Here is a 27574-nt window from a genome sequence, read left to right as displayed (position 1 = left end):
GTCAGTATAGTAGGTACTGTAATATTATTAACAAATATTACAGTTTTATTTATGCTTAGTATACTACTTTAGATAGTTTCTATAGAAGGGACAGAATCCTAGATAATAGTACCACTGAAAAACTGAAAAAGAGTTGGGCTTTTTTCTCTTGTTGGGCAATTAACTAACTAAAATATCAACAATCAAATATTTTCTTATGGTAATTAACTGACAAAATGTCAAACAATTTTTTGTTGCTTTTTGATACAATTTCATTGGTATAACTTGAAGGTTCTGGTAGGTTTTTGGCTCGGTTTTTGGGTTTTATCCCAGACTACTTATAAGGCAAATGTGTTGGAATGCAACATTTTTCATATTTATTCACAATTAAGAATTTGGATGTTTTTCAAAATTCAAACTTTCAATTATCAAATTTTGAACAGAAGAGAAAATCAGAATGATTCCAGGAATCATCCTGGATTCTACACAGTGTATGTACACTAGCATTACCCATCAAAACTGAAAATGTCTTAAAAGTCAGGGTATTGCTAGCAACTAGTCAATCCTCTGTTTGCCTGAATAACACTTAATTCTTTTGGTTAAGGGTTGATGCATATGAAGTCTTAAATTCAGACTTAGTTGCCTCTTCACCTATAGTATAGTAGTTATTTAATGGGTTTTTCCCTCAGTTTTTCCAGCTTCCTTATAATCCATTCTTTTCAACAAAATTTGGGTGATCTAAATTAATTGCCAGGCAAATATTATGAAAAAAGTTGAATTTTTCTTGACTTGCTCCTCAGTAGTTTTCATTGATTTATTCTTGTATTTCTTCTAATCAACAGTAACTGATTTCATCTCATTATATGTGGGTTTATTTTTTAATTTCAATCAATTAAATTCAAATAAGTGTAGAAATAAATAATGAATCACAAAAACATTGGGTGAACGCGTTGGTGGAAATTAAAAAAATAATTAGAGGATATCCCCATTGGATCAGTAACTAAGCTTGTCACAGCAAACCCTTTAATTAAATCTGAGAATAAACTGAATGTAATTCGACCTTTTTTGTCCATTAAATATGTTTACATCATTACTTTTGGGTGGCTGATATTTTTTCCATTTTGTGCTCCCAGAGTAGGTATTTTGATTGACAAAATGTTATTCCATCAAAAAGTCCAACAGAAACAGGGTGTTTTAAATGGGAAAAACACCGGGCTTACTATACGCGTGTAAGCCAATCCAATTTATCGATAAAATATTTTTCTTCAATTATTAAACATGGCGTAGAATTTAATTTAGCGCAGTGACTTGCCGAAACACGACAGCATATCGGACCCTCTAGCAGAACTACCTGTCCAGTTTTTTTTCAACGTTACTATATTACGTTATCCGTTTCTGTCGTCAGAATATTATTACATTTTTATAGATTATTGCTTAAGCAAAGTGTGAGACACTGAAACGCATTAGAGACTCCTTACATTGGATTTGCGCTGCCTTTGTTAATTTGAAGTCTATTAATACGGCGATGATAAACCCAAACTAATACACAGAAAGCAAACAAATATTAATCAAAATCTGATCCGACTAGGAAAACTATCAGAGGCATGTCAAAACAGTCCCCTAGCGCTCATTAACTTGATTATTGTTCAGAGAAAACACAGCCCAAATATGAAACAAATAACGTAATTATGTTACAGTAATGAATTTGCATTATTATTGAAATTAAGGCATTAATTAATCAAGCAAGCCCGGAGCGAGGGATATTAAAATTATTCGTGATCGAAACCGTAGTTAGATTTCCAATCTTGTCCAGCACAGACAGATAATATGTAGTAATTGGGTGTGGACCTCGTTAATTACATGTTTCTTAATCATAGTTCCCATAAGGACAGTTTTTAAAAACGTTGAACTTTCACCATGTTAAAAGCTTCCTACATTAAATACTCCCAACACACTCTTAAAAACGCTTCGTAGATCATAAAGCGGCATTAAAGGATCGAAAAATACGTGACAAAACTGTAATATTGGAGCCCCTACTCTGTCACGCACAAACCGTCTGTCCTCCCTGAAATGTGCGTTTATTTTGAGTGGAGGCAAAAGGGGCTTAATTTGCCACGAATTTAGCGAATCGAATATCTACTTAAGTTTCATGTAAACTGGCTATAAATATCTCTTATAATTGTGCTACTGTGCCTGGCCGATATGCACGTTATCTGGCCATGTTATCACTAGAATACTGTTCGGCGTTCTGTATATAAATAAAGTAAAATGATTATGATGAAGAGACACGAACGTTGGATTTTGTAGTTGAATGTTTGGTTTTTCTTTTTATGGTCCACACACCCACTAGATAGTAGATAGGCAGAGAATTTTCTGGTCATATTTTTCAATTACATCTTCACAGTTCTATAGAGAGTTCAGTAAAACGCCAGATCTTTGTTACCTACAAGTTATTTTAAAGAAACCTGAAACCTGTTGTTCAATCGGATGTACGTAGTGGATTTGAAGCCATAATAATTTAATTACATTCACGGAATTATCAGGTAATTCTAGTTAATCATCAATATATTTTTTGCAGTTTGGTTAGTTCTTTATTTTTAAAGTTGTTAAGCTTGAGGAAGTGAAGAAATATCTTCATCAAAACGGAAGAAGAAATGGTAGCAGATGGAAATAGATTTAGGAAAGCTCAGAGTAAATAGCTAGTAATACCAGTCAGGCAGTAACACATATAAACCAATTATTCTCGAAATTATTTAAATAAATATTTAAACTTTGTTTTGCGTCAACTTAGGTATTAAGATATTTCATAATATTGTCTGAGAAAAGTGGCATTTGCTTTTAAAAGCTTAATAATGCTTTGTACTTGCCTTTTTTTTGAATTATTTAGATTTGGCTTGGATTACTTAAGTGAATTATCTCAATGTCGCAAATCCATTGAACTTGATTTAAAGTTAAGGAAAAACAAATTTTTCCAATTTTTTTAAAAGGTTGTCTGTCAAATGCGGAAAATGTTCACCATTAAGCAGTACAACATTGATTCAAAGAGATGTTTAACATTTTGTAGAATCTGGGGTGTAACTTGATTACATTCCTGTGACGCTAAGTTTTCTAATTAGGTAGGTTAGGTGTAACATAATTTTTCTGTATTCAGAGCAAGAAAGCTAGCGGGGACAAATCAGGAAAACGTGCTGACCAATCAATAAGTCCATTGACCAGAAAATGACGAAAAGTGTCACTAACGTCAAAGATGTAATGTATTCGAGTTTGTAACCTAATTTCCTCAACTATCCACCCTTTGAGTGATTATATCGAAGTGACATTCTGACAATATTTTAGTTCTTACTATGGTTAGTTATTCAACACAGGCGCCAATCCTAGACAGGGCATACATAGTAATAATCGAATTATGCTGTGTTTTATTAGTTTCTAATTTTATGGAATGAAAAATTGTTTTATGAATAATGTATGTATAATGTAAGCGTATGATTTATGAGTGTAGTAAGTTGCCAAGATGCAAAAATACCAATTTCCTACTTGTGAGACTTACTGCAACCGCCTAAAGGCTGGTACTTAAGCGGTCTTAGTTCTATGTAGAAAGTGAGCACGATTTTGCTTATAACATCTCCTACAATAGTTGAGATGTTACTTTTGTAATTCAGATAGTTTGAAAAAACGATTCATTCTTATTACTGTAATTCTAGTTATTCCAGAAACAGTTTAAATAGCAACTTTAATTCGCTTTGCTTTAAAGTAGTTTTTTTCAGTTTTTCTCAGCCAACTATCCGTTTTAAGTATTTATTTATAAAAATTAAGCAAAGAAAGATCGTGTGTTGTACAGAAGATCCTTTTAACACTCTGCAGCAAGTAAACTATATAAAAAGTGCAATGTAATTTGGATCCCAAAGGATGCCGAAGTACATGGAGAGATTTCATTTTCATCGGAACAATTACTAAAGTGGGTCAGATCGCGCCAGCTTCCATTGAACATGTGCTGTAGTAAATTTACTGTGTCCGCTGCTTCAAATCACCATCGCCGTTCTGCCCCGATGGGGATAAAACTCGATTGCTCCATCATTATGGTTGTATTGAAGTTTTGATTCGATTTTAGCGGGAACAATCATTTTCCTTGTGGATCCAATAAAAAAACTGCTTTATTACGAAAGGAATTTCAAACTAATTATTTGGCGTTTGTTTATTATAACCAACTATAAACCTTGAAAGTTCAGTTCATATTTTATTAAAAACGCTTCTTTGTTTCCTTGTTTTATGTTGCATTGTTCTTTCGGTAAGGCACCGAGCCAATAAAGAACAGACATTTAAAACTTGCATTTTAACGATACGACTACTTTACAGATGATTGAAGTTTATGATAGAATAGAAACAAAAGCCACATAACAAACCCTCTTCCACTACATCGTGAAAGTTCAACATCAATAGTTTTTCTTTTAGTTTCTTTCAAAAATTTGCCGCATGATTATTGTTAAGTCTTCACTGGGCGTTCAAATTGAAACAATGAAGAATCCTTTTAACAGAACTGGCTGTATTAAAAGCTTTTCCAAGGATTCTGTACAGGCCTGGATGTGGCTTTGCAGGTGGCCTTCCAGAATTTTGTGTGTCAGTCAGCGGGCAGCCGATCAGGGAGATTTAGGAGTGAGAATGTTGGGTTTTGTTCTAACCTTGCTAATCCATTAGGCGGAATTGTACGTATAGTTTCAGAATATGTATCTCGAAATTACGGTACATGCTTTAGGGCTTACTAAGCCGTGGGTGTGCTTTTGTTGAACGAAAATAGCCCTCAAAAACTGTGCCGCAAAAACGCAGTTACCAACTTGCTTTGTTGGTATTTTTGTAGTTCTCTACATACGCCATAAACGAATTTCAAAGAAAGTCTAAAATTAGTTACCGACAGTGTAATAATTCGCATGATTTAGATAATGGGTGTACACATCACTTAGCGTCTAAGTTCAGCCAAATGTTGAATGAGCTTAAAAATGTAATGTTCTACTTTTCAGGCGGATTTTAGAAAGTAAATAAGGTGTGTCAGGAATTTAGAGTCAAATTTTGTGCACTCAAAAGTATTTGATTGAAATTTACATTAATTTAGAGAATCTAGTACATAATTTAAATTTTGACGTGCTGCGACATTACAATTGGCGCTGTAGACCTTGTGTAAAATGTACCTCATTTTTAAGGGATAACGGTTTTCCGTTTCTTGCGCAGCCGCAGATTCTCGTGAGTTATATTATTATTATTACGAGTTGTTATAAAACAAATGACAATAATTATTGCGTCACTGTCGTTTTCTGTGCTGTACCAAACGTTTCGGAATCATCCTCTGTCTTCATAATACATTCATTAGTCTCATCTGTTTGAGTAACAAACATAACATGCAGCAATATCTTTCCTACCACTTTACATTTTTTATCCTTTATGCTCATATGTGGGCTTCAGTCATTTTTAGTCCCTAAGGTGATATTTTACTAGCCACTGAAAGAAAAAATTCTGTTCTGTACGTGAAATATTATTCCTTTCTTTGATTTTGTTTAAATTATTCTTGCTCTTTTGATTAGCTGTTTAACAAACACTTTACTACTTGTATATGTTACTAAAACCGGCACTGATTCTAGTCCCACGTATGCATTTTGTATACTACTCTAATCCCTTGCCAAATTTTCTGTTTATACACTTCAAAATGTTCGTACAAATGAAAGTTTTGTTTAGAGTTGACTGATGGAAGTGCTTTTTATTTAGTTTTGTGTGCAATATTTATTATTTAAGTAAACAATTTTATATTGGCAATGTTTATGACAGTAAAAAGTTTCTTCTTACAATTTTCCGGAAGATCAGTCTCAAGTAAGACCAATCCAACAAGTTAGATGAAATTCACCATCTGTTGAGAGTAACAAACGAAATTTCCAATGTTCTTCCACTGAAGGAGGCTTACGATTTTGATTTAAGTTTGTCGAGATGGCCGTGTTTTGAAAAATATTTTATTATTCAAAATCTGACATAGAAGATGGATAATAGCATCTTTAGAGAATCGATTGGACTGTCATGGGAAAGAGTAATTAAGTTCGGCAACAATCTGATGGTAGTCATGCTTTTCAAGTCAAGAAGCTTGATAATATTTGCAAACCATAGGGTTCCTTTAGAGATCATAATTTGAATAATATTTGGAAGCAAATGAAGATTGTTTGAGGAATAAGAAGACAGTTTCTTGATTACGTGGACTTAACTTTATGATTGCAGTACCTATAAAATTAGTGCAAATGAAGATTATTAAACAACTATTTGAAATTTAGCTCAGTAGTTTAAGGTTATTGTTGCTTTATTTACAGTTACATTTATCATTGTCCTGTTAATATTGTTTGATCTGTCATGAGTTTGTGAGCCAGATTCTTAGTATAGACATTGCTGTATAAGGTAATGCAGAGTTTACATAAATGTACCTGAAGCAATCCCTCTATTTGTTTCCAACACAGTTATGCTAGGTGCTGTAGGTTTGCCTTAATATAACAATTTAGTGCACACATATGTGCTAATCGAGTGTTTAATAATTTTTGAGCTTTAATATTACAAGTCAATACTGCATTTAATGACTTAATTTGTATTCAAAATATTCGTTTCTATTTCATTACGGTTGAGGTTAAGCGTAAATGAACATGTTATCTCCTTGTTTTTTAATGATGTTGTTGTAAGGATCCAACAAATAAATTGGCTAATTTTCCAAGTCGAATACTCATGTTTGTATTCATGACGTACTATCAGGATTTGACGGTTAAATAAATCGTTTTTCGTTTTATCGCCGGCAGCCGAGTGGCGGAATTGATTAGGCCTGGGGAAATCGGAATTTGTCTCGGGTTCCGGGAATGATTGTGACATATTGCCGGCCTATCCAGGATGGCCAAATCGATCTACGATCGCCCCCGTATCGCTGGTGCACCATGGTACAGAAATTATTTATCGATTTTACCGTTTTAACCCTGAAATTTCCAATTTTCCGAAAAGTCGATAGCTTATAAATTTTTACATAGACGATATTGTTAATTATGTGGAGAGACGTCAGAAGCGGAATTCGTTATTGCTTTCAGTTGAAATAGTCTCTAGTAACGTAGGTCAGCAACAGCATTGTAAACGAATACAAAAAGCTATTATTAGATCCATTTCAAGTCTGATTTTGTATGGTTGTTTTGTGTGAAAATTAATCGATTATCACTACCATGATGACTTTAAGTAATCATAGCAGATTACATATAATAATTGAAATACAATAAAGGAAACTTCTGTTCTATTTAACCCAATCTATTGTCGTGGACTTCTAAATGATAACAATTTTGTTTTGTTACAGGTAAGGCCACTTTGAGACCTTATAGCAGTCTGGTAAGCTGTCATAATTACACTTTTGTTAGTTTTGAGATTAACCTTGCATGACCAAATAAACAAAGTAGATGCATAGGTTGTTTGATATCTGATTGATTCGTTGTCAGATCAACATAATCGAGCATATTTTAGCACAATATTCGCAGATTAGCACTAAAATTTATCGGTCGTCCAACAAATAACTAACAAATGAGTTAACACCGTGTTGAGACATGTGGGCCTAGTTCGAGACAATTTATCTGTTCTAATACACGAGTCAAAATCAGGTGAAGGTTGCAACCATGGTTTTTTCGTCGTTGCCAAATACGGGCAGGATCGAAAGAGACTTTTGTATAGTGGACTAGGAATAACGCACAAAACACCTTCGACAGGTGGTTTTGCCAAATTCGGTACTATTATTATATCGATTCTGATAGACAAGGAAAAACCTTCGTTTTATTTATGGTGTCGATCATCCGAATCCAACATCTTTGTTGGTCGATTTTATCTTGTATTGCTAATTATAGCTTTAGATGTTACATCAAAAGAGTTTATTGTGACCAAACATAGTTATGTAGCTTTGTAGCAATTTATTTGTTTAGTTTTAAAAGGTTGGATAAGTTAGGATTTTTTTCTAGGCAACGTTGCCAGTTAAGTGAATTGATTTCATATAAACCATTATTGTTTTTATGCATCTGATATCTTTTTTTATCCAGTTTTCTAAGCTGTGCTATTTGTTCATGATGTTGAACTTTATCATAGTCTATAAAGCACAAGCATACATCTTTACGTTAATCATAGCAATTTTGGATCAAAACTTGCGTTGCAACTATCGTCTCTCTGGTCCAATAAGATTATCCAAAGAATACCAGACAAATACGTTCTGGTTCCCGACAAGGAAGTAAAAGTTTCTTGACAAGACACCCGGTTGTTAAAAGGTATGAAAAACGTTTTTAACTTGGAAGGAACCGCATGTCAGTTTCGTGGGTGCGATTTTTTGCCACTAAGGAGTCATGCTTCTTGAAACGGTGTTCAGGGAAGTTTGAAGTTTGAGGATAATAATAATAATAATAAATGCTTTATTTGCTCAAGTACACAGCGTCGCAGTGTTTAGCATTGTTAAAGGTACATATACTTTACAAATTACACAATATACAGCATAACTATAACGTTACCTACAGGGTTTTTCAATGAAAAGTAGCCACCCTGAATATCTTCCAAAATAATTTCTCTGTTAAAAAATGCTAAGACACGTCAACAAAGATTGCAAGGGGGACATCTTTTTACGTAGGATTTGAATTTCTGCCATCAGCCCCTTTGCCGCCATAGCCACCTCCACTAAGTTTTCAAATGGCACCATACCCTGTGTGGCACATCGTTGGAAAGGGTATTTCATAAGGAATTAATTGCACTATTTTATTTGTACATTTGCTTTGAATTGAGACCAAAAAAAATAAAAAATACGTTTTGTGTTTATTTTTTTGTTAACTGCAGAAATAATAGCAAATAGCGGTTATCATTTAATTAATGGCTCAGAATAACCTCCGTTAACTTCCATACAATAATACAAGCGACTTTGGAAGAGTTCGCGAACATTTGTGAGGACTTGCGGTGTCAGTTGTCGGCATTCATGTATTATTCTCTGCCTAAGGTCTGCAATATTGGCCGGCTGTGATGCATAGACTTTAGATTTTAAATGCCCCCATAGAAAAAAGTCCAACGGAGTGAGGTCGGGTGATCTCGCAGGCCATTCCATGGGACCACGTCTACCAATCCATCTTCCAGGAAATCGATTGTTGAGATATTCTCGAACGGGAAGTGTGGAGGTGCACCGTCTTGTTGGAAAATTAGTTGATTTTCAAATAAATTTTCATCATTTTCTAGTAGCTCTGTTATGGTCGGATCAACAGTGATGTCAAGAAGCTCAAGATAAGTAGCGCCATTCAAATTACCGTCAATAAAAAACGGACCAACGATGTGGTCTCCTAAAATACCTGCCCAAATATTAAGTTTTTCTAGATATTGGGTATGGGTTTCCCTAAACCAATGTGTAATCGTGTTTGACTAATACCTACAGTTATGCCTGTTCACTTCTCCATTCAAAAAAAACATACACTCATCTCTGAAGCAAATATTGTACAACAAGTTCACGTTGTTTGTCAGATTAGTAGACATAATTTCACAAAATTGTAGTCTTCTATCATAGTCATCTTCGTTTAATTCCTGAACCAATTTTACCTTGTATAGATGAAAATTGTGTTTTTTTAAAATTCTCCATACACTGCTTGTCGAAACACCCGATGGCCCCCAGGCCTGGTAAAGTTAGGATTCGGAGATCTTGAAAAGAGGCTCTGCAGCTGTCCAAAGACTCTAGTTTGCCCTAATTCTTATGGCTTTTTTTTGTAACAGAATGACCTTTTGCCAGTCTGTCGAATTTTCCCAGAATAATAGGCCATATGATAGTTTGGACTGGAAAAGACCCATGTATGCTGTGCGAGAGACTTCTATTGGAGTGGTGTGTGAGATTCTGCGGAGGAGAAATAGGGTCGAAGAGAGGCTTTTTGTCAATTGGGTTATGTGGTGTTTCCAGGTCAACCTGCTGTCAAGGATTACTCCTAAAAATTTGAACAATTTACCTTCATCTTTTTCTTTCAACGAGAATAGCATAGATTGATGTCAGCAAAATAGGTGTTTAGTTTCCTAAAAGTGGCGGCAGCTACTACGTGGAGCTGAGCAGTGTTACAATGATGGTCAAGAAGGGTTGTGTCATCTGCATATTGAACCGATGTCAGATTTGAGAGATGGGAAGGTAGTTTATTTACATACAAGATGAATAATTAGGATGGTGGGACCTCTAAGTGGAAAAGTCCTAAAAGTCTACGGAGACTTTTCTTGTCCCGTGCACTTCCAAGGGGCGGGAAGGGTGAAAACGTATAGGAAGTCCACGTGGATGTGACAGTGACGGTTATATTTTCCACTAGGAGTGACTTTACTCGGATCGTGCCGTTAAGCAGTTTTTTAGACTTCTTTGTGTGTACTTGAAGGGGACTACTACTTTCAGTACTTTATGAACAATTCTAGTCTTTCAGCGGCACAGGCCCGTCATACTGAAACCTCCATCCAAATTGTTCTGGACAGAACAGAAGCCATAAGAATAACAAACATCCCAAACAACACACTAATGGACATCCATATGAAGAATCTCTATGGACATCATAGACCCATTTCACGTCCATATTAGGTCCAGACGAGATCCAATGGATGTCCGCTTATGACGTCCATTTTAATGTCCTGTATCGGGAATTGGACCTCAATAGCCGTCGTTGGACCTGAAATGGACATCCATTGGACCTTGTGTGTTATTTGGAATAAGAATTGCTATACAGCTTTCAAATTAGGCATTTCCACTGTTAGTGTGATATTGTGTCTCGAGCATTGAGACACAATCAAGTGATGGTTTGATCAGTGAAACATCAATGATGTGGATATTGTAGCTATCCTAAATAATTATTATATTTATGTATGAAACTCACTTTTGTTTCTTCTAGTCTGACAACAATATACAAAAAGGTTTGTAGCGGCTACGTTATCTTATTTGCTCTTCGGTATATTACGAATATTTTGTAAGTGTGTTTTAGTTGTAATGTTTGTAAATTAGCTAGCAGGAACTTGATAGGAACACTAGGATCCGGTCCTGTGTATCAGACAGGGACTACGAAACCAACCGAAGGTTGTTCAGTAAGCCGTCGACTTTTGCCGAGTAGGGCCACGCGACGTTGGACGCTGTAAAATCGCGACGACCGCGGACGTCACACGTCCAGTCTCATTTGTTTTCGTAATCCTGCTATTGTTCATTATTACCAGTTTGAGAAAGTCCTGTTTTCTCATAAACACATTATTAGTTAAAGCGACTTCAGTGCCGGCACCGTCCTAAACAGTGTTTTAAATACATTTTTCTAGTACTAAATAAAAAAATTGGATGATTAACTTAATAGGAAATGTGGTCGGTAATAAAAGAGAGACAAAATAAATGGATTAGTTGGAGAAAGAAGGTGTGAAGAAGGAAGGGCGACAATGAGTGTTTTCCCACAACTGACCTACCCAAATGCAAGTTAATAAAGCGAAACATGTTGATTGTTGTAGTCTGACATTTATGGCGTTGCGTCTGTCGGTCGCGTGCAGGATGCGCGTCATTACACATGCGAGTCCAGTCGTAAATAGTTGAATAACGATTTATTGACACCTTCAAGTTTCCTTTTTGCCGTCATAAATGTCGACCAGACCCAATCCTGAATCCCAGGAACTATTTCATTTTTAATTAATGTCAAATTATACGTGTAAAAAATTACCTACGTGGGCGATTTAGTAGTGCCGGTATCCTTTGATGTCTAAAACGACACATTCGGAGGTAACAATTCTTATTTCTGCTGTGAACATTTATTCCAGAAACCATATAAATAGTCAGTGGTGTTATTAATTAAATCTAGTGACTGGACAGAACAGAAAGATGAACGTTTTTAAGTAAACAGGACATAATATACAGCCCTCCAAGCTGTATTTCACCAATAGCGGCGGCTGCGTAAGCGGCAACGCCGCAACAGGGGCGGCGAACGATGGGGGGGCGGACGCTTTGTCTATGGTGGAGCAGCTCTTTGGAGCTGCTTCTGACTTGAGTTTGGACAAGACCGAGTTTATACCCATGCTGAACGATATTGGAATGATGGGCGGCGCCACTGACAATTTTAGGTAAGTCTGATATAGGAACTAGGCCTCAAATCTATTTTCGGGTATGAGTCAGTCGCTCGGAACAAAAACCAACAATAATATTTACGCGACTAGGATTTGTTGTCAAGAAATCTAGATATAAACCGTGACCAGCGCAACACCTGACTATATTTTTAGCCGGTCTAGTCGGGCATTTCATATACACCAGTGACGTGTAGAGCCGGCTTTATTGGCAAAACCGATGCGGATTCCTAAATTAAAATTTGGTGAAATAAAATAGACAAGCCGCGGTTTTTTTATATGCGATTCGGGGGACTGGGGGAGCATTGTCCATTCAAGGCCAAGGCCAGTTTCAAACAATATAAACACTCGACCACCGGTCGCTTAACAACCTGATCTATGGTGTGTTTTTTGTTGTGTGTAACATAATAGAATGGTGCAATATATTGCAATACACTTGTTTTGTCTAATGTATTCAGGAACAAAGTGGTCAGTAACGTGTAAGTCTTAATAGCGAAGACCGTATGTTATTTTTCTGGCACGCGCAATTACTTGAAGACGTTTTCGGTCTGGTCGGAAGAGGCACAGTAAAATTATGGGTCAGTAAATCTTAAGAAGCGGTTTAGCAGGTGGTAATTTAGATACCCAGCTCATTTACAAGAAAGATGAGGTATGATTTCTAAAATAATATATTTTCGAAGATTTTACGTCTGATACAGCAATTTCTGGTTAGTTTAAAATGGTTTGCTATTAATGTTTCTACAGATGCAAGTCATACCTTTGTACAAGTCCTATAGTACCGTAGTTTTAAGCATTTTTCTTGTTAGACGTTTTATTGCAGCATCATCAATTGAAATTGCAAATACTTGTTGAATATCTTACTGTCAATGAGTTGTAGAAAGTTTGATAGCTATCATCATGTTGTTTATATTTCCACATTGTTGTACGAAATTCTATGCTGACTATAACAACTAACATAAAACACTCAGATAGTCAATCAGACAATTTCATCTAGCTTAGTAGACACGTCTACTAGAAAGTAAACTGAACGTCGAAGAACTGTATCTATTTCCTATTATCAGACACATATTTTAGTGATCTCAGTATTTCTTGAGGGATACGTTCCTGGTTTTTTTTATTGCTTTACTGATGAGAACTCCAGTCAGTTAGAAAAGGTCTACTTACATAATTTTAAAGTTTTGAACTTTGTTTTTTTAGTTTGAGCACATCCCAAGAATGATAATCCTACAGATCATGCGTTCTTAGTTTAATACACTTTCCTGTTATTAATTTTTCATCTTTGTTATCTAATGAGTGATGGTTTACTCTAGGGACATCTGGAGGAAGGTTTTTGGCTTTCAAAATGTAACCCCCCCATTGCTCCCATTTGGGTGAAAAAACAAAATTTTGTAATATCTGTGGGCTGAGTCAAACCGAAAACAAATTGTAAATTAGAAACTTTTACTTCTAAGTCCTGTAGAACAGATTATATTTTAAGCAAGAAAATTTCGTTGTTTAGGTTAGTTATCTACAGGGTGGTCCAGTTTTAAATGTCAATAATTCACCAATCCATAGCCAATTAAAAAATAAGTTGACATTCATTATGTCATTTTCTTGAAAAGTGCTTCCTAAGGAAAATACAGTCCTTCAAATTTCTGTTTAAAAAATCTAACTGTCAGACCGTTGGAGCAATATTGATCAAATTTGGAACAAGCACTTTATTACACGTTATTACGGTCAAAGACCCAAAACTAACCCAACCCAACTTAAAACTTGTCTTGGAAACGGAAAATTCACTTAAGAAGTTTAAAAAATATTATTGTAGGCAGTTTTCATAGTTTCCAGACAAACTAAAAAAAAAAACTAAAATTCATACATTTAAACCTTAAAAATTGACTTGAACCCCAAAATGTAACTGAACTAATGAAAAGTGGCATCAGAAGCTTAAAATTTGCATTTAAAGTAAGTTTTCATAATTTGAAAATACATTTCAATATTTTAGTCTTGAAAATAGTCTTAGATGCAGGACATTTACATTAGACTCATGAAAATTGTCTTGAAAACGAACTTTTCGTGCTTTTTACTTTGCTTTTCATTTTCTTCGATTTCTGGACTGTTTTTAGTGCTTTAAAACTGCTTCCCGCTTGGAAAATCGAGTTTCAAGACTATCTTTACTAAGTTATTGACATAGCAAACTTAAAAAACAATTTTTATATTCTTCATAGACTTAAAATGGCATTCGAAGCTTTGTCACTATTAAATCGACTTCTAGACACCTCAGTGCTAAAAATTCGGGTATTTCTTAATAAACTAGACTGTTTTTAGTATTTTAAGGCTGTTTTCAGTGCCTCAAATCGAGTTTCAAGACTATCTTTACAAAGTTTTTGACTTATCAGGCCTAAAAGCCAGTTTGTCCACTGACCATAATCTTGAAAATGTGATTTCAAGCTTCTTCACTATTAAATTGACTTTTACACTCATAGGTGCAATAAATTGTAGCATCTCTAAGAAATTCAGACTGTTTTTAGTGCTTTTTAAGACTGAAAAATCGAGTTTAAGACTATTTCCAAAAGTCAAGTTTCTTCAGTAATAATAATTAAAGTCTTGAAAATATACTTTTGGACTCTCTTTAGTCCTAGTAAAGTCAGTTCTAGCATTAAAAGTCAACTTTTATATTATGTTTAGTAGTAAAAAATGAGTTTCATGCACAATACAATCTTTGTCTTGATTTCCGGACTTTTTTTAGTTCTTGAATGCCAGTTTCAGACACTCCACCAGGATGGCAGTCTGAGAAAGCGAATCATAAGACCATTCCTAATAGTAAAAAGCAAGTTTTTAGACTATTCAGTACAAATTTGGACTTTCACAAGTCTTTTCAGTTTTAAACTATAAAACGATTTTTTAAATTGAAATTTGGAGGACTGTATCTCCCTTAGGAAACGTTTTTCAGAAAAATGACACAATGCAAGTCAACTTATTTTTTGATTGGCTATCAAATGGTGAATTATTGACACTTAAAACTGGACCACCCTGTATATTAACACTTTTAAAGTTTTCTTCAAAGTTTACCCAAAATAAGAATTTAGCAAGGAAAAATGTCTATTAAGTGTTCAAACTTCCTGAAATTGTCTGAGATGAATGCCTAAATAATTCTCTTTTTATATATCAAGAAAACCACATACCCTCAATTAACACAGCATGAATTAATCTTTAACAATAATAGTTTTATGAATAGAATTGTTAGACGTTGTAATTCCTGTCTTTGAACCAACAATAGGATGAGGATATTAGAGAAATCCAAAGCAAATATTAACTGCCGGATTTGCATTTCATGGATTGAGATCTGCTAATGTCTAACGATGTGAAACCTCATATCACGGTAAAGTTTTTGAAAAGTTATGCTTGAAAAACGGAGAAAAATTGGCACAAAAAATATTGATAGAAAACAGGAAGATTTTTTTTGTTTGATCCATAAAAGCAAACTTTATAAAAGAAGAAGCCTGGAAATAAAGGAAGTTTGAATGAAGGGGGTGTGATATGAGACGGCATATATTATAAGTCTGAAAAAGAGATTGCTTTGTTGATGTGGACAAGAAATTCTATTTGTCCAGTAAACTGTTATTTCATATTTCACGTTAAGTGCAGTTGTCTTAGATCCTAGAAATGTTATATGTTTACAAGTGCTTCTGTATCCCAATCTTGACACAGTTAGAATTGACTTTGTAAAACGAATATCCTGGTCGAGGATGCAACTTGACACCAACAAATCGAGATTATAGAAGGAAATTAGATATTGAGTATTGCCAGTTGAATCGAACGAAGGCAGACAATTCAAAAATTGCCTAGCAGTGAAATAAGTGGAAAATTTTCTGTATGAAGTCACTGAATAAAATTTAAGGAGTAATTTGGTAATATCCACAATAAGTCTCCTACAGAACTAATTGAAAACATGACCTTTAGTGAAACGTTTTTCTATTGTTTTTATCATAAACCTTCAGTCACTTTCTGTTTGCTGATAACTCAACTGTCTTAATAGTTATGCTGGTTGATGTTTACGAATTTAAGTATCTTTATCTCCATGGCGCAGGCTTATTTTTATTCATACTGCTAAATTTAAGCAGGCAATTGTCTAATGGGGACATAGATAACAGGTATAATTGGTTGAGCACCTACTTCATTTACTGCCAATAACACATCTATTAAATGCTAAGAATTAAGCAGCAGACACTTAGAATGACTGTGTTTCATCATTCTACCCTTAAATGATTGTTTTTCGATTCACAACTAATTGAACAATGTTTGTGGTTTTTGCATGGTAACCATTTCATAAAAGCAAACTGTATTACCTGATAAAAGTGCTGATTAAACAGGCATACAAAAGTTGAGATAAGTTTAAGTAGAAACTTTACTTTTTCTATTAAGGTTTAAGTGGAAACTCGGCCAGACCCACCTCGTTCCGTTCTATAAAACTCCTCACTTGTAAATCACTTATTTAAAACCAACATTGCACGTTGTAACTAAGTTATTAAAAGTTCTCAGAACTTCACCAGTAGAACGCTTTCCTCTGCTATGGATAAAGGCATTTTAAAAAACAATTTAATCAAGTTTTCCGGTCGCGTTTTCAGCAGAGGCGCCTTCCGGACGGACGACTCCAGAGCTGCAATTTATCTCCGGAATTTAACCGGATCAAAATTATGCATGTAAACCGCGTTAAGCAAATAACATTCTGTCAATTTAGGGCGACAAAGCACCCTAATGGATTGTTATTGCACCGTGAGGTATTAGAATGTTTAATTTTTCCCTCTATTCTCCGAAATAACATCTTTTCGGCCAGTAATGGAACCTTTATTAAATTCGATACTGTCTTCGGCGCTATGTAATAAAAGCTGCCGGGAAGCTTAAGTGAATTACTAAACACTGATGTCAATATAGTTGAGTAACAAAAACTCTGATTGATTGTTTTCCCAAAAGACTGCGGCCATCTTCTACCATATTGTTTTCCTTGAAGGAACAATAGCTTAATGTTTTTCCTTTTTGTCTGGTACCGAAAAAGTCTCGTCTATTTCTGATACATAAATACCACAGAAACAAATGGGAGGCGGAGGTTCAAGGCGCACTGACTAATTGCGCTTGCCGTACAGGAAATTATTTAAGACTTCCAGACCGTTAATTCGGAAAGTCGTAAACAATTACCGTGGTTAATAGAATACGCGTTCAAGATAAATGACAGTCGAGTAGTGCCAAATAGATATCCGTTTAATTATCCACACCTCCTGGCTGCTAGTCGCCCATATTTAAAACTGTATCAATCTTCATAAACGTCGGCCAAAGCACGCCACTGGATTTGCGTTAATGAGCCGCTATTTGGCACGGGCTCAAATCCCTTGTCATTAAAAGTCACCGTGTCCACCGCTAGCTGTGTTATTTATTTTAAAAACGGCAATGAGGAATGTGAATTATTAAACAGAAGCTGGCCCGTAATACAATCTAATAAATAGTTCATAAAGGCGTACGTCAAGAAAGGATAATACGCATTTTAAATTTTCAGTATCGTGAAACTGTCATCGGTGTCCATAAAGCAAATGTGTTTGTGTCATAATATTCGACAATTTGCGGTAATAACGATAACCGTAAAAATGCCACAGTCGAGTGCTAGTTTACTTACTATTATTGCCGATGTTATTGCATCAATCTCTTTCTAGCAGCTCCAATAGAAATGATTGGATGGATGATCTCCTTGACGTCAAGCGCGGAATTGTCTAAACCAAATATATTAAGTCAGTAACCCAGTTGCGAGATATCACATTACTGACAAATGTGTTGTATTGTCTTCAAAGTAATGTCAAAAATTTACGAGTTTCAACAAGCAGGCAAGCTTACGACTTTTATAGCGTATTGTTGTTTATAGGTTTACTCAGAGTTCTGAACTGATGTTTACATCATTATTATTCTTGAATTACATGAGTTTTGGTGATTTATCCTTTTCATTTGTCTTAATGTGTTAAATATCTGAAATACACGAGATATTCCAATCTCACAATCACATTGTATCATTAATTTATCGGTAACTCACGATTTCATCAAAAAAAATTCTTAGAATTGCCACCATCTTTAAGGACTACAACCACAGATTTTGACAGTAAATTTCAAGAAATGCAGAATCTAGAATGTGGTCTCATAAGAATTCTTCGTTTGAATTAACTATGCCCGTCACGGAACACATGAGAATTCTCTTCATTCCAATACCTAAAATTCTGAGTATTTGCAGTCCCATTCAGGTAAGAAGTGATTTCATCGGCTAAACAAATGTTTTGCAAATGAAAAGGATTTTCAACAATTCTTTGATGTTGAGGAAAATTAAAGCTTATCTTCGGATTACCCTAAATCAGTTAATGTGGTTTTTATATTGGTTTCCTCATGATGTGTTATGCTTAGTTTACCGTTAATTCGGCTTAATACTTTTTTAGTTGAGTTGAGTCCTGGTGAACTTTGTCTACGTTCTAGCTATTTGGATGTGATACTTTCATGTTAGCGTTTTATTCATCTCGGGGTATGTTCTCTATGGGATTTCTTTTGAACTCGTAAGTTGGTCTTTCGCTCTGCAGATTGCCTGTGAATATCCTAATCCTTTTGGATATTTCTGAAGTCCAACGAAGTTCCTGTTACTGTTTCTGGTGTATACAGGGTGTCCCATAAGTGACCAGCCTAACATGACCCTAGTAAAAGTTGCATGGTTTTCGAGTTATTAGCAAATTACGATTTTTCATGAATTTTCACATTTTTTAACATTGTCAGTGCCAGAATTCTGTTGGAAAGCTCTCGAAGGTTTTTTTTTTATTGTATGGAATCCTAAATAGTTACTTAAGATGCCATGAGCATGTTTTTGTCATAAAGTAATGTAAAGTTCCGAAAATTTGCTTAACATGCTTAATCTTTTGACGTTATTTGCTCGTTTCGTTTCAACATTTTTTTTAACGGCAGGTGCCCAAAGTGGAAATTCTTATTTTGCTGATAATTTAAATCAAGATTTATCCAGTATTTTTTGGAACTTTACATTACTTTTTGACAAAAACATGCTCATGGCATCTTAAGTAACTATTGAGGATTCCATACAATAGCTTCGAGAGCTTTCCAACAGAATTCTGGCACTGACAATGTTAAAAAATGTGAAAATTCATGAAAAATCGTAATTTGCTAATAACTCGAAAACCATGCAACTTTTACTAGGGTCATGTTAGGCTGGTTCGGTGCCTCTTTGGCTGACCTACCTGCGGTGTCACTGTGACGTGTCACTTATGGGACACCCTGTATGTTATCAAGGAAGAAAGTGAGTACTATGCGCCTTGCGGTGCTATTGCTTCTATATTTCTGTACATGGAGTAAGCTTTGCAAGCCGGAAATTTTACTCTATCAAAGACTCTCGACACGTCATGCAGGACTGCTCTAGTTGCTTTTTTTAGTTGAATTCCAATCTTTCCGCAGAATCTACTGAATCCAAACTGTGCGTTAGGTATGATTTTCAGCTTAATATAACATTTTGTCAACAAATTTCGTTTTATTTAGATATTCGTCACTAAAATGACGTTACTTTTGAGCACTCATTACCATTATACAACCTAGCAATTGTATGGTAGAATAACTGTAGGGGACAATTTTGCTGATTAGGATTTTCAAATTAATAATAATCAAAGTGCCTTTCTTGAAGCTGTTCTCACCATTCTCCATTAATAAATATGGATTAGATGTCAGTCAGTGGTTATAATTTTCAAAAAAAGTAGGGGATAAGCGTTTACGATTCATAGAAAGGAAACACCTGAGTAGTTTTTATCTTCAAATAAAAGCTAACTTAACTCCGCATCTAGCAGCCCATAGTGGTAGTGGACCTGAATATTAAAAGGGTCAAGCTCCATTTTTATCCAATTGGACATTTTATCTGCTTCATCTTTCTAATATGCCACCTGTGAAATCTGGATAGTTTAAACAACCGTTTTATTGTCCAGGTGATTATTAAAAAATAAGAACATTTTTTAAAGTAGTGTTGACTGTCGTGAACCCATGTAATAAATCGTATGGGTACTGGTCGTGGGTGGAACCAAATGTGACAGCAGGTACTATGTAGATCGCAATCTTCTTTAGTAGCGCGGCACGAGGCACGCATTGCTGCCCGAACGAATGGCTTGGTAATTGGTCAATGTTTTTCCCATTTATAACAAATTAGTCCCGTTTTCCTCACTTGTAATGTAAACATTCTATCGGTTGAGCTTGCTTTCGTTTCCCATGTTACGGTAATTGTTGTCCTATAGAAAGACTAATTAGAGTCCGTCGTACACTTTAGTTATTGTTATTGTAAAAAGCTGGGCGTTTGCACTAAATGACACGGTTTTGCATAATTATGCTGGAACGCCTCACAACGTATGGTGTTAACGAGTTAACTAACTGTACAGAATATTCGGTTGACTTAATGAGGTTTAGATTATTATTACATTAGAGTGGTCGACGCTATATTTGCATATTATCGTTTACTCACAAAATTGATAGTTTTTACAAGTTGTATTACCAGCTACTGAAATTTTTGTCACTGAAAACTGTTAAAAATCAGGTCGCTTATTGAAAGAGAATTCTTGGAAAAATGCCTGCAAACAAGACGAAACGAAGAGAAGTCTTTCATGTTCTAATTGCGTCTATAAAGTAGGAAAAATTCATTCAGAAAAATTAAAAAGGATTTGTATAACTGGTTGCTAGTGAATATGACTTTTATGTTTACCAAGTTTAGAGTTTTTTTTAATCTTTCTCAACCGCTTATTCGTTTGAGTGGAATTTTGTATATATTTTAGTCTAGTTTACCCGTCAAGAATTGTATAAAGAATGATACATTTGGGTGACGCAGACCAATTTATGTCTAAAAATAGGTGACATATTTTATAAGCCTTTCATTCGAAGATAATAAAACATAAATTACTGTCTTTTCGGTTCAACCTGGAAATATATGTTTTGTTTGTCAGATGGTGTTCTATTTTTACCTAAATAAGCTAATTACTAATTAATTGCAAAACTTTGATTTTGTGTGAAGTGTTTATAATGATCTAAACCTAGCTGCTCTAAAACCACACGCAAGACCAGACTAAGGTAAGCAAAACTGGTAAATGGGTTTTATATTATTACCAAGACCTTTCTTTTAAAATGTAAATGTGCCAATGGAACTTCTAAAAGCTGTCCTGTTTCTTCAGAGTAAACCTTTGTTGCTCTCAAAATGCAGGCGGCCTCAAAATGTAACCCACATACCTATGTATGTAATAGGCAATAAGTTTACTGAATGAGAAAGCATATTGTACTTACCACTGAATATTGTGTTGGAGTAAAATCATTCCAGTTCAAAGCTTTCAACCACTGTTGGGTTCCAGCAGGATCTTTTGGAAAGTAAAAGACTGACACTTTTGGGCCTTTCACCAAATTGCTTTTACAATTTGGCAAACAACAAGTGGACGGCATATTGTAGAGGCAATAAAATTTAAGTTAAAAAACCAAAAACAAATTATAGAACAATGAAGGAACAATAACAATAGTGATAACACAATAAAATGAACACAAACTACACTTTCACTAGAACAATAAACATATAAACAACAATATATAATAGCAAACAAAAATTACTTTGGCAAGTAATCCCAAGTCTTGACTTTAAACCTTAAAAATTAATTTAATCATCGAAAAACTCAATTTCCACAATACAAACAAATGCAAACTGTCAACCACTATTTCGGCCATATTGGAATTTTTGGCATGCACCTTCTTGGCTTTCTTGTACAGAGGGCGGTGATTGAGGTGTTGAATGGATTTGATTCATTGTAAATTGTAAGTTTGTATCATTTGCTTTATCATATAATAAAGTAGACGTTTTTATTCTTTAATTGAACACTAACTGAAACTTGAACGGCTTTTTTATTGCCTAAAAACATAAGCCAAAATGCAATGTTTTGATGCCAACTGTCATTGAGGATGACAATCAGAAGAATTATTTTGTTTTCGTTCAAGATTAGCGGTAATTGGTCTATTTCTTTACGCACGCTGAAGATTGTTTAAGATTCTGTATTCGTTCAACCGTTGGCAATTGCCTACTTATCCGTTCTCTAAACTGTTAAGGAATGAACCAATATCCCTGTAGGAGTAGAAAAAAGTGTTTTTAACTTTTTCCAGTCTCTCATTCTGCTAGATCAATCCTTTTTGCTTCAGATCTCTCCTATTATTGCTCTCTCTATAGGTCCATTAACTTTTTTCCAGGTAAAATGTGGATACATTCTGACTGAACTATACCCTTTTTTTATTACAACAGAGTGTCTTCTAACTCTGGTCGCGTCTCGTAAACAGTGACGAAACAGTCATGATTATTTCAGAATCATTGTTATCGAGGCGGTCACGTCTCATCGAAATGTACTGGAAATCGTGACACGTGGACCGCCCAATTTGCCAAACCTCGTGTCTTTTCGCTTATAAACCGCACAATATAGAAATGCTTAATAATTCAATAGTGTGACGCAGAAATACACAACAACAATAACAGAAACTAGGTTAAGGTCGACAATGCATTTATGTTATTTGTCGAGGGTAAATGCATCTCAAACTCTAGACAAGTATTCTTCATATACGTGATTGTCGGTGATATACATACTTTAGTGCTGCGATTTCAAGTTTCATGGAAAGGAATTTCATCAAACAAGTTTAACGTCTTTTGCCTAACTTAATTTTGAACTGCAAGCAAAGTATCTCAGTAGTTAGTAAGTAAAAATTTAATAAATTAGTTGAACAGCAAAAGCCTTCTAATCCATTTAGGGTTTGCACTAGTGGAGTTGCCTAAGTCAATTAGGTCTACGTCTTTTCTGTAAATCGGCATGTATTTTATTACCATGTAGTTACATTCGGTTGGTTGTCTCCAAGCCGAACTTCCTCTACAGTCGTGACGAATACACCATTGGCGGGCAGGAATCGCGGATGAAAAAGTGAAAGCTGGGGCCCGGACCGTGACTGTCAAGGTCTCTCTGGTGTTGCGAAACACTTTGTATGACTCGAATGTTATAAAACTCTATCAAGTTAATGTCTTCGAATTGCCGATTGTAGTATTGTAGTCGTTAAGCTGGTAGCCTTAGGAAAGGAAAACTATTCGTTGCTTGAATATTGATCATTGCATGCAGAGGAAAAACATTAATCGTAATAAGGCTAATCAAACTACTAACTCATATTAAATTTGCTGTTACGCTCGTCGAGAGCTTACTAAATTGACGATATTTCCTGCTTTTGAATCGAATTAAAAGTTTTGTTGTATGATGAATTGGAGCGAGCGGGCTTTTTATTGAATTTCCTCTTTTAATAGTGACTGGTTGAACATGAAAATGAAGGTTTATTTAAGCAGGGCGGAGGTTTTGGGTCAGGTTCATGGTAACGGTCAATTAAATTATTTAAGCTTTTAACATATTCCATAACACGTTTAACCGAATTGCAACATCGTTACGAAACTTCCGGTGCTGGGAGTGCGGTTACAGTGATAATACGAACCCCATATAAATAGTTTAATTGATCTTTGGTTATGTATTATCTATTTCACGTTCATCTTTTTTGACAGTTTAATAGCGTAGTTTTTTGTTTAATAGCCAGCTCCGGTTTTTAACGATTTTAACTGCTGTATGGTAGGCAATGACGTCACAGCCGTTAATACGCTTAATGAGCGTTGCGGAGAAAATTATCTCATTCATTGCAGGACAGAAGGACTCTTAATAATAACGAGCAAAAATTGCAAGCCATAAATTTCAATTATTATGGTCTACCAAACGGTACCCATCCTGATAGTCTCTCTGGAAACCAGTCGTTTTTGTAGGTTGAAAAAGGGCAAACTCAATATTTAAACGGGAAAATTGCGTGTCTCAACCCGCAAGGCGCACGAACAAAAAGGAAATTTGTTTTGCACAAAATTAACTGAAATGGAAAAACTGTGTATTTATCAAATATCAAAGGGGAAATAATAATTCTTTGTCGAAGAAGAGGATGTTGAATAATTGAAACGTTATTACTCCCGACTTCGTTTGATGATAGGTGTCCTTTTATACGCTACCTTTTTGTTTCTGGTTTAATTAAACGTTTTTGCTGAAGAAGCTCAATCGACAAATACACTTTTCCTTGTGGCCTTAGCCCAATTTGAAAGTGTCAAGAACTGCCAATTACTCACGGTCACCGTTAGCTTTCGTAACTTTAATAAAGTCGTTGTCAACGATTTACGGGACCACTGGAGCTAAAATTAAAAAAAAGCTGCCAGAGTTCGTCTTTAACGTCAGTCCTTCTCTGTGCTCGACGGCTCGTTTTTCGCTTTTATTGCGTTTTTGAGTTACCGATATTGCTTTCGGGAGTTCGACTCCATAAACCGGCCCTTATGAAAGCTATTTTCGACTATAAAACTGTTCATAGACGTTGTTTATTCCGGTTATTCTAGGAGAGACCGTTCAAGAAGCATGTCAGCGCGCTTGAGACAAATGGCGGATTAGAGAGATAATGGGTCTCTTGTTCTAGGGTAACACCATCCATTTTGAAAAGTTTTAATGTTGTATTCACACGCTGTTGCCACAAACATGTTTAGTGAACAGTGTGAAAATTGCTTGGTTTATTTTCTATTCTTATGTTTCTATGCGGTTATGCATTACAGTGTTATTCATTTTTAAATTCAGAACTGTATACAAGTAAATAAAATTACTTCACAAATATCTCGTCGTTAATGGTCAATATTCACGAGTTAATCTTAGTTTTGACCAATCAAATTTAATATTAAGGCTCTTTTTAGCTTGAGCTGTTAAATGGTTAGGGACGAAGCCCAGAAAGTTCTCTGTCTGTTTGGTTAGCAAAACCAGTTTACATATTTAATTCTGTAAAAATGCTGTTGGTTGGTGAAGTCCTATTTGGATCGTTCTTATTAAGTTTTTCTTCTTCTTGAGATAAGCGAATGAAAGTCATGAGTGGCCGAAATACTCTGAAAACTACACAACTATTGAGACTCGATAGAAGTAAACTTAAAAAAACGATAACAGGCTTATTGACCGGTCATTATCACTGACAACATCAGTCTTTGATGGATATTGCTGAAGATTCCGAGTGTAGAATATTGTTACTGTGTACTTAGAAACGCTGCCTTTCATTCTTTTTGTAGCCTCTTTATCTGTCACCTTCGCTATTTGACCAATCCTCCAACCATTATGAATTTGTCCTTTCCGGTACCTTAAGTCACTTTCAAAAGCTTGACAATCCTCTACATATCGCGGTAAATGTCCTGCCGGGTTCTTCATTTCCTGTTTCTGGTTACGCCAGTTCTGCGGGGTCGGTAAACGAGACTGCTGTCTGCAATTCCAGCGGTAATGTCCTTTACGTCCACAATTATAACACGTAATGTTTCTTTTAGCAGAGGAGTTCTGGTGATTTGTTCTGATATCCTGATTTCGTCGGCACTGTGGGTTTGGAGAACAAGACCGCTGTCTGCAATTCGTGCTATAGTGTCCTTTGCGTCCACATCGATACCATTCACTCTAGTTATCGGGCGTGATCGTTCTAGCTGTGTGGACTGACCATTTCCTGATGCTGCCATTTGTTGCACTAATTGGCCAACCATTGATTTAATTTCATCTATTAATGTAGCAACATGATCGGCCTGGCGGTACGCTCTCCTCTTGAATAGTCTCTGGCTTTAAGTCATTGCACGCAGCTTCAACTTCCAGCGCTCGAACCAGTAATTCGCTGCTGTTGCTCCCTTTGAATATCTTCAGCATTTTCTTTACCTCCGGATCTCGAATCCCTCCTACAAAATACTGTGCCACAAGTTCTTCTTGGATTTCATCCGGGACGGCTGGGTAAGCCAGATGCACAAGGCGACGAATTTCGGCCTCAAACTCTTGTAGATTTTCACCAGTTTTCTGCTGTCTTGCGTTTAATTGCGTTTGATACACTCCTTTCCTATGTTGATCCCCATAACGACGTTCTAATGAAGCTACTAATGCTTCATAGTTGCTTCGTTGGGCGATAGGCAGAGTCTGTAACAGCTCCAATGCAGGTCCTCGTAATGCCACCACCAGTGCTACAGCCATTTCCTCGTTACTCCATCCATTTGCATTTGCAGCGGCCTCAAATTGGAGTTGGTACGTTGCCCATGAAGTTTGACCGTCGTATGTGGGAGGCTTGATCTTGTTGAGCCAGTTTCCGGTGATCACTGTAGAGCTGGCTCCTCTTCTGTCAATTTTCCGCTCTAAGTCGCGTAGCTTTATCTCAACATCATTCTGAATTTTACTAATGTCCTCCCGAACATCATTCTGAATTTTGTTAAATGTCCTCCCGAGCATCATTTAATTTTACCTGAACGTCATACTCCATCTTTTTGAGACTATGGGTTACATACTCTTGGATGTCTGTCTTGGTTCCCGCTAGAACGTCCAATATTTCTACGTTACGCTTTTCTTGCCGCTCTCTGTCTGCTTGCTGTTCTTCTTTGTTTTGTTTAAGCATTTCCATAATAGCTGCAAGTTGGGCCTCCATGTTTGCACTTTGACGTCTTGTTATTGGCATAAAATAAATTTAACACACCACTGTTCTGAAAATCTCTAGAATGAGTTCTAAAAACTAAAAGTTCTAGAATGACCGCAAAACGCTTCGCGATTTGCGTCGAATATCAAAGATGCTTCCAGGTGTCGCTTCCTAACTGTGGCCTACTTTAACACGCGCCCGGCCAGATATTGCAGCGCGTCAATTCGATCCCGAATCGAGTGCTCGTTCAGAAGTATCGAGCATAGTAGGCCCAAACGGTAACAATATGTTTTGATGATGAAAACTCCTTAACCTGAATATGCTTGTTTCCCCGACACTTCCAAGGCGATTTTAAGTACAAGTTGAGGTTTGAATGGGGCAGATCAGGTGCAAAATAAAACAGTCTAAGCTACACTTATCTAAGTTGTCCTTAAACTCAACTTAGCCTATGTTGGGGAAACAAAGATATTCATTTCAACACCAAACAAAGATATTTTCAGCATTACTTTTTCGCTGTTATGTAAATTATTATATGTGTATATTTTACGATTGAACAGCCGCAGATGAAACTTTTATCATATTATTATTCTGAACAGAATCAACAAACTGCATTGTTTAGTTTATACATTGCAACTCGTGATTTTCAAGTTTATTTTATCAAGTGAGTTGTGATAAAATTTGATATTTACTTTTGCATTAAAAACGCAGGATTTTTTTACTTATACCAGAAAGTGACGGTTGATGTTTTGTTGCAACTTCTCATAGAAGGTTCGAACATTGATATTTGTGGTAGGTAATTTAATTAAAGCTGATTTACCACATTAATGTGGTTCAACATGATGGAGGTAATTAGCTATCTTTATTCGTTTGCCAACATAGTGGCTTGATTATGAAAGTGCGAAAACACCAAACGTATTGTTTTTAAAATGATATTCGAATAATACCAAATCACCCACTCGATCAGGAC

General features: G+C 35.7%; 1 protein-coding gene and 1 long non-coding RNA gene across 8 annotated transcripts in view; one reads left to right on the top strand and one right to left on the bottom strand.

Annotated features, from left to right (window-relative positions):
* Positions 1–27574, top strand: part of tai (basic helix-loop-helix family member taiman) — a 110570-nt gene that overhangs the window by 646 nt on the left and 82350 nt on the right. For 5 of the 7 annotated variants that reach the window (XM_081985666.1, XM_081985657.1, XM_081985667.1 and 2 more), the window contains exon 1: positions 11082–12084. The exons of 1 other annotated variant lie outside the window; for it this stretch is intronic. In XM_081985666.1, coding sequence (XP_081841792.1) covers positions 11975–12084 — 110 coding nt within the window. In that variant the 5' untranslated portion in view covers positions 11082–11974. Of the gene's footprint in view, positions 1–11081; positions 12085–27574 lie in introns of those variants that run through there. One more of the 7 variants, XM_081985655.1, reaches the window with a different exon arrangement.
* LOC145733072 (uncharacterized) overlaps positions 8632–27574 on the bottom strand; it is a 43803-nt gene continuing 24860 nt past the window's right edge. The window contains exon 2 of the long non-coding RNA XR_014179115.1: positions 8632–8676. This is a non-coding gene — a long non-coding RNA (uncharacterized LOC145733072). The remainder of the gene's footprint in view (positions 8677–27574) is intronic.

Source organism: Ips typographus, linkage group LG8 (genome assembly GCF_016097725.1).
Source record: "Ips typographus isolate SLU linkage group LG8, UJ_Ityp_2.0, whole genome shotgun sequence".
Lineage (NCBI taxonomy): Eukaryota > Metazoa > Arthropoda > Insecta > Coleoptera > Curculionidae > Ips > Ips typographus.
The sequence above is the reverse complement of the archived record's forward strand: the minus strand, read 5'-3'. Positions and strand labels throughout refer to the sequence as shown.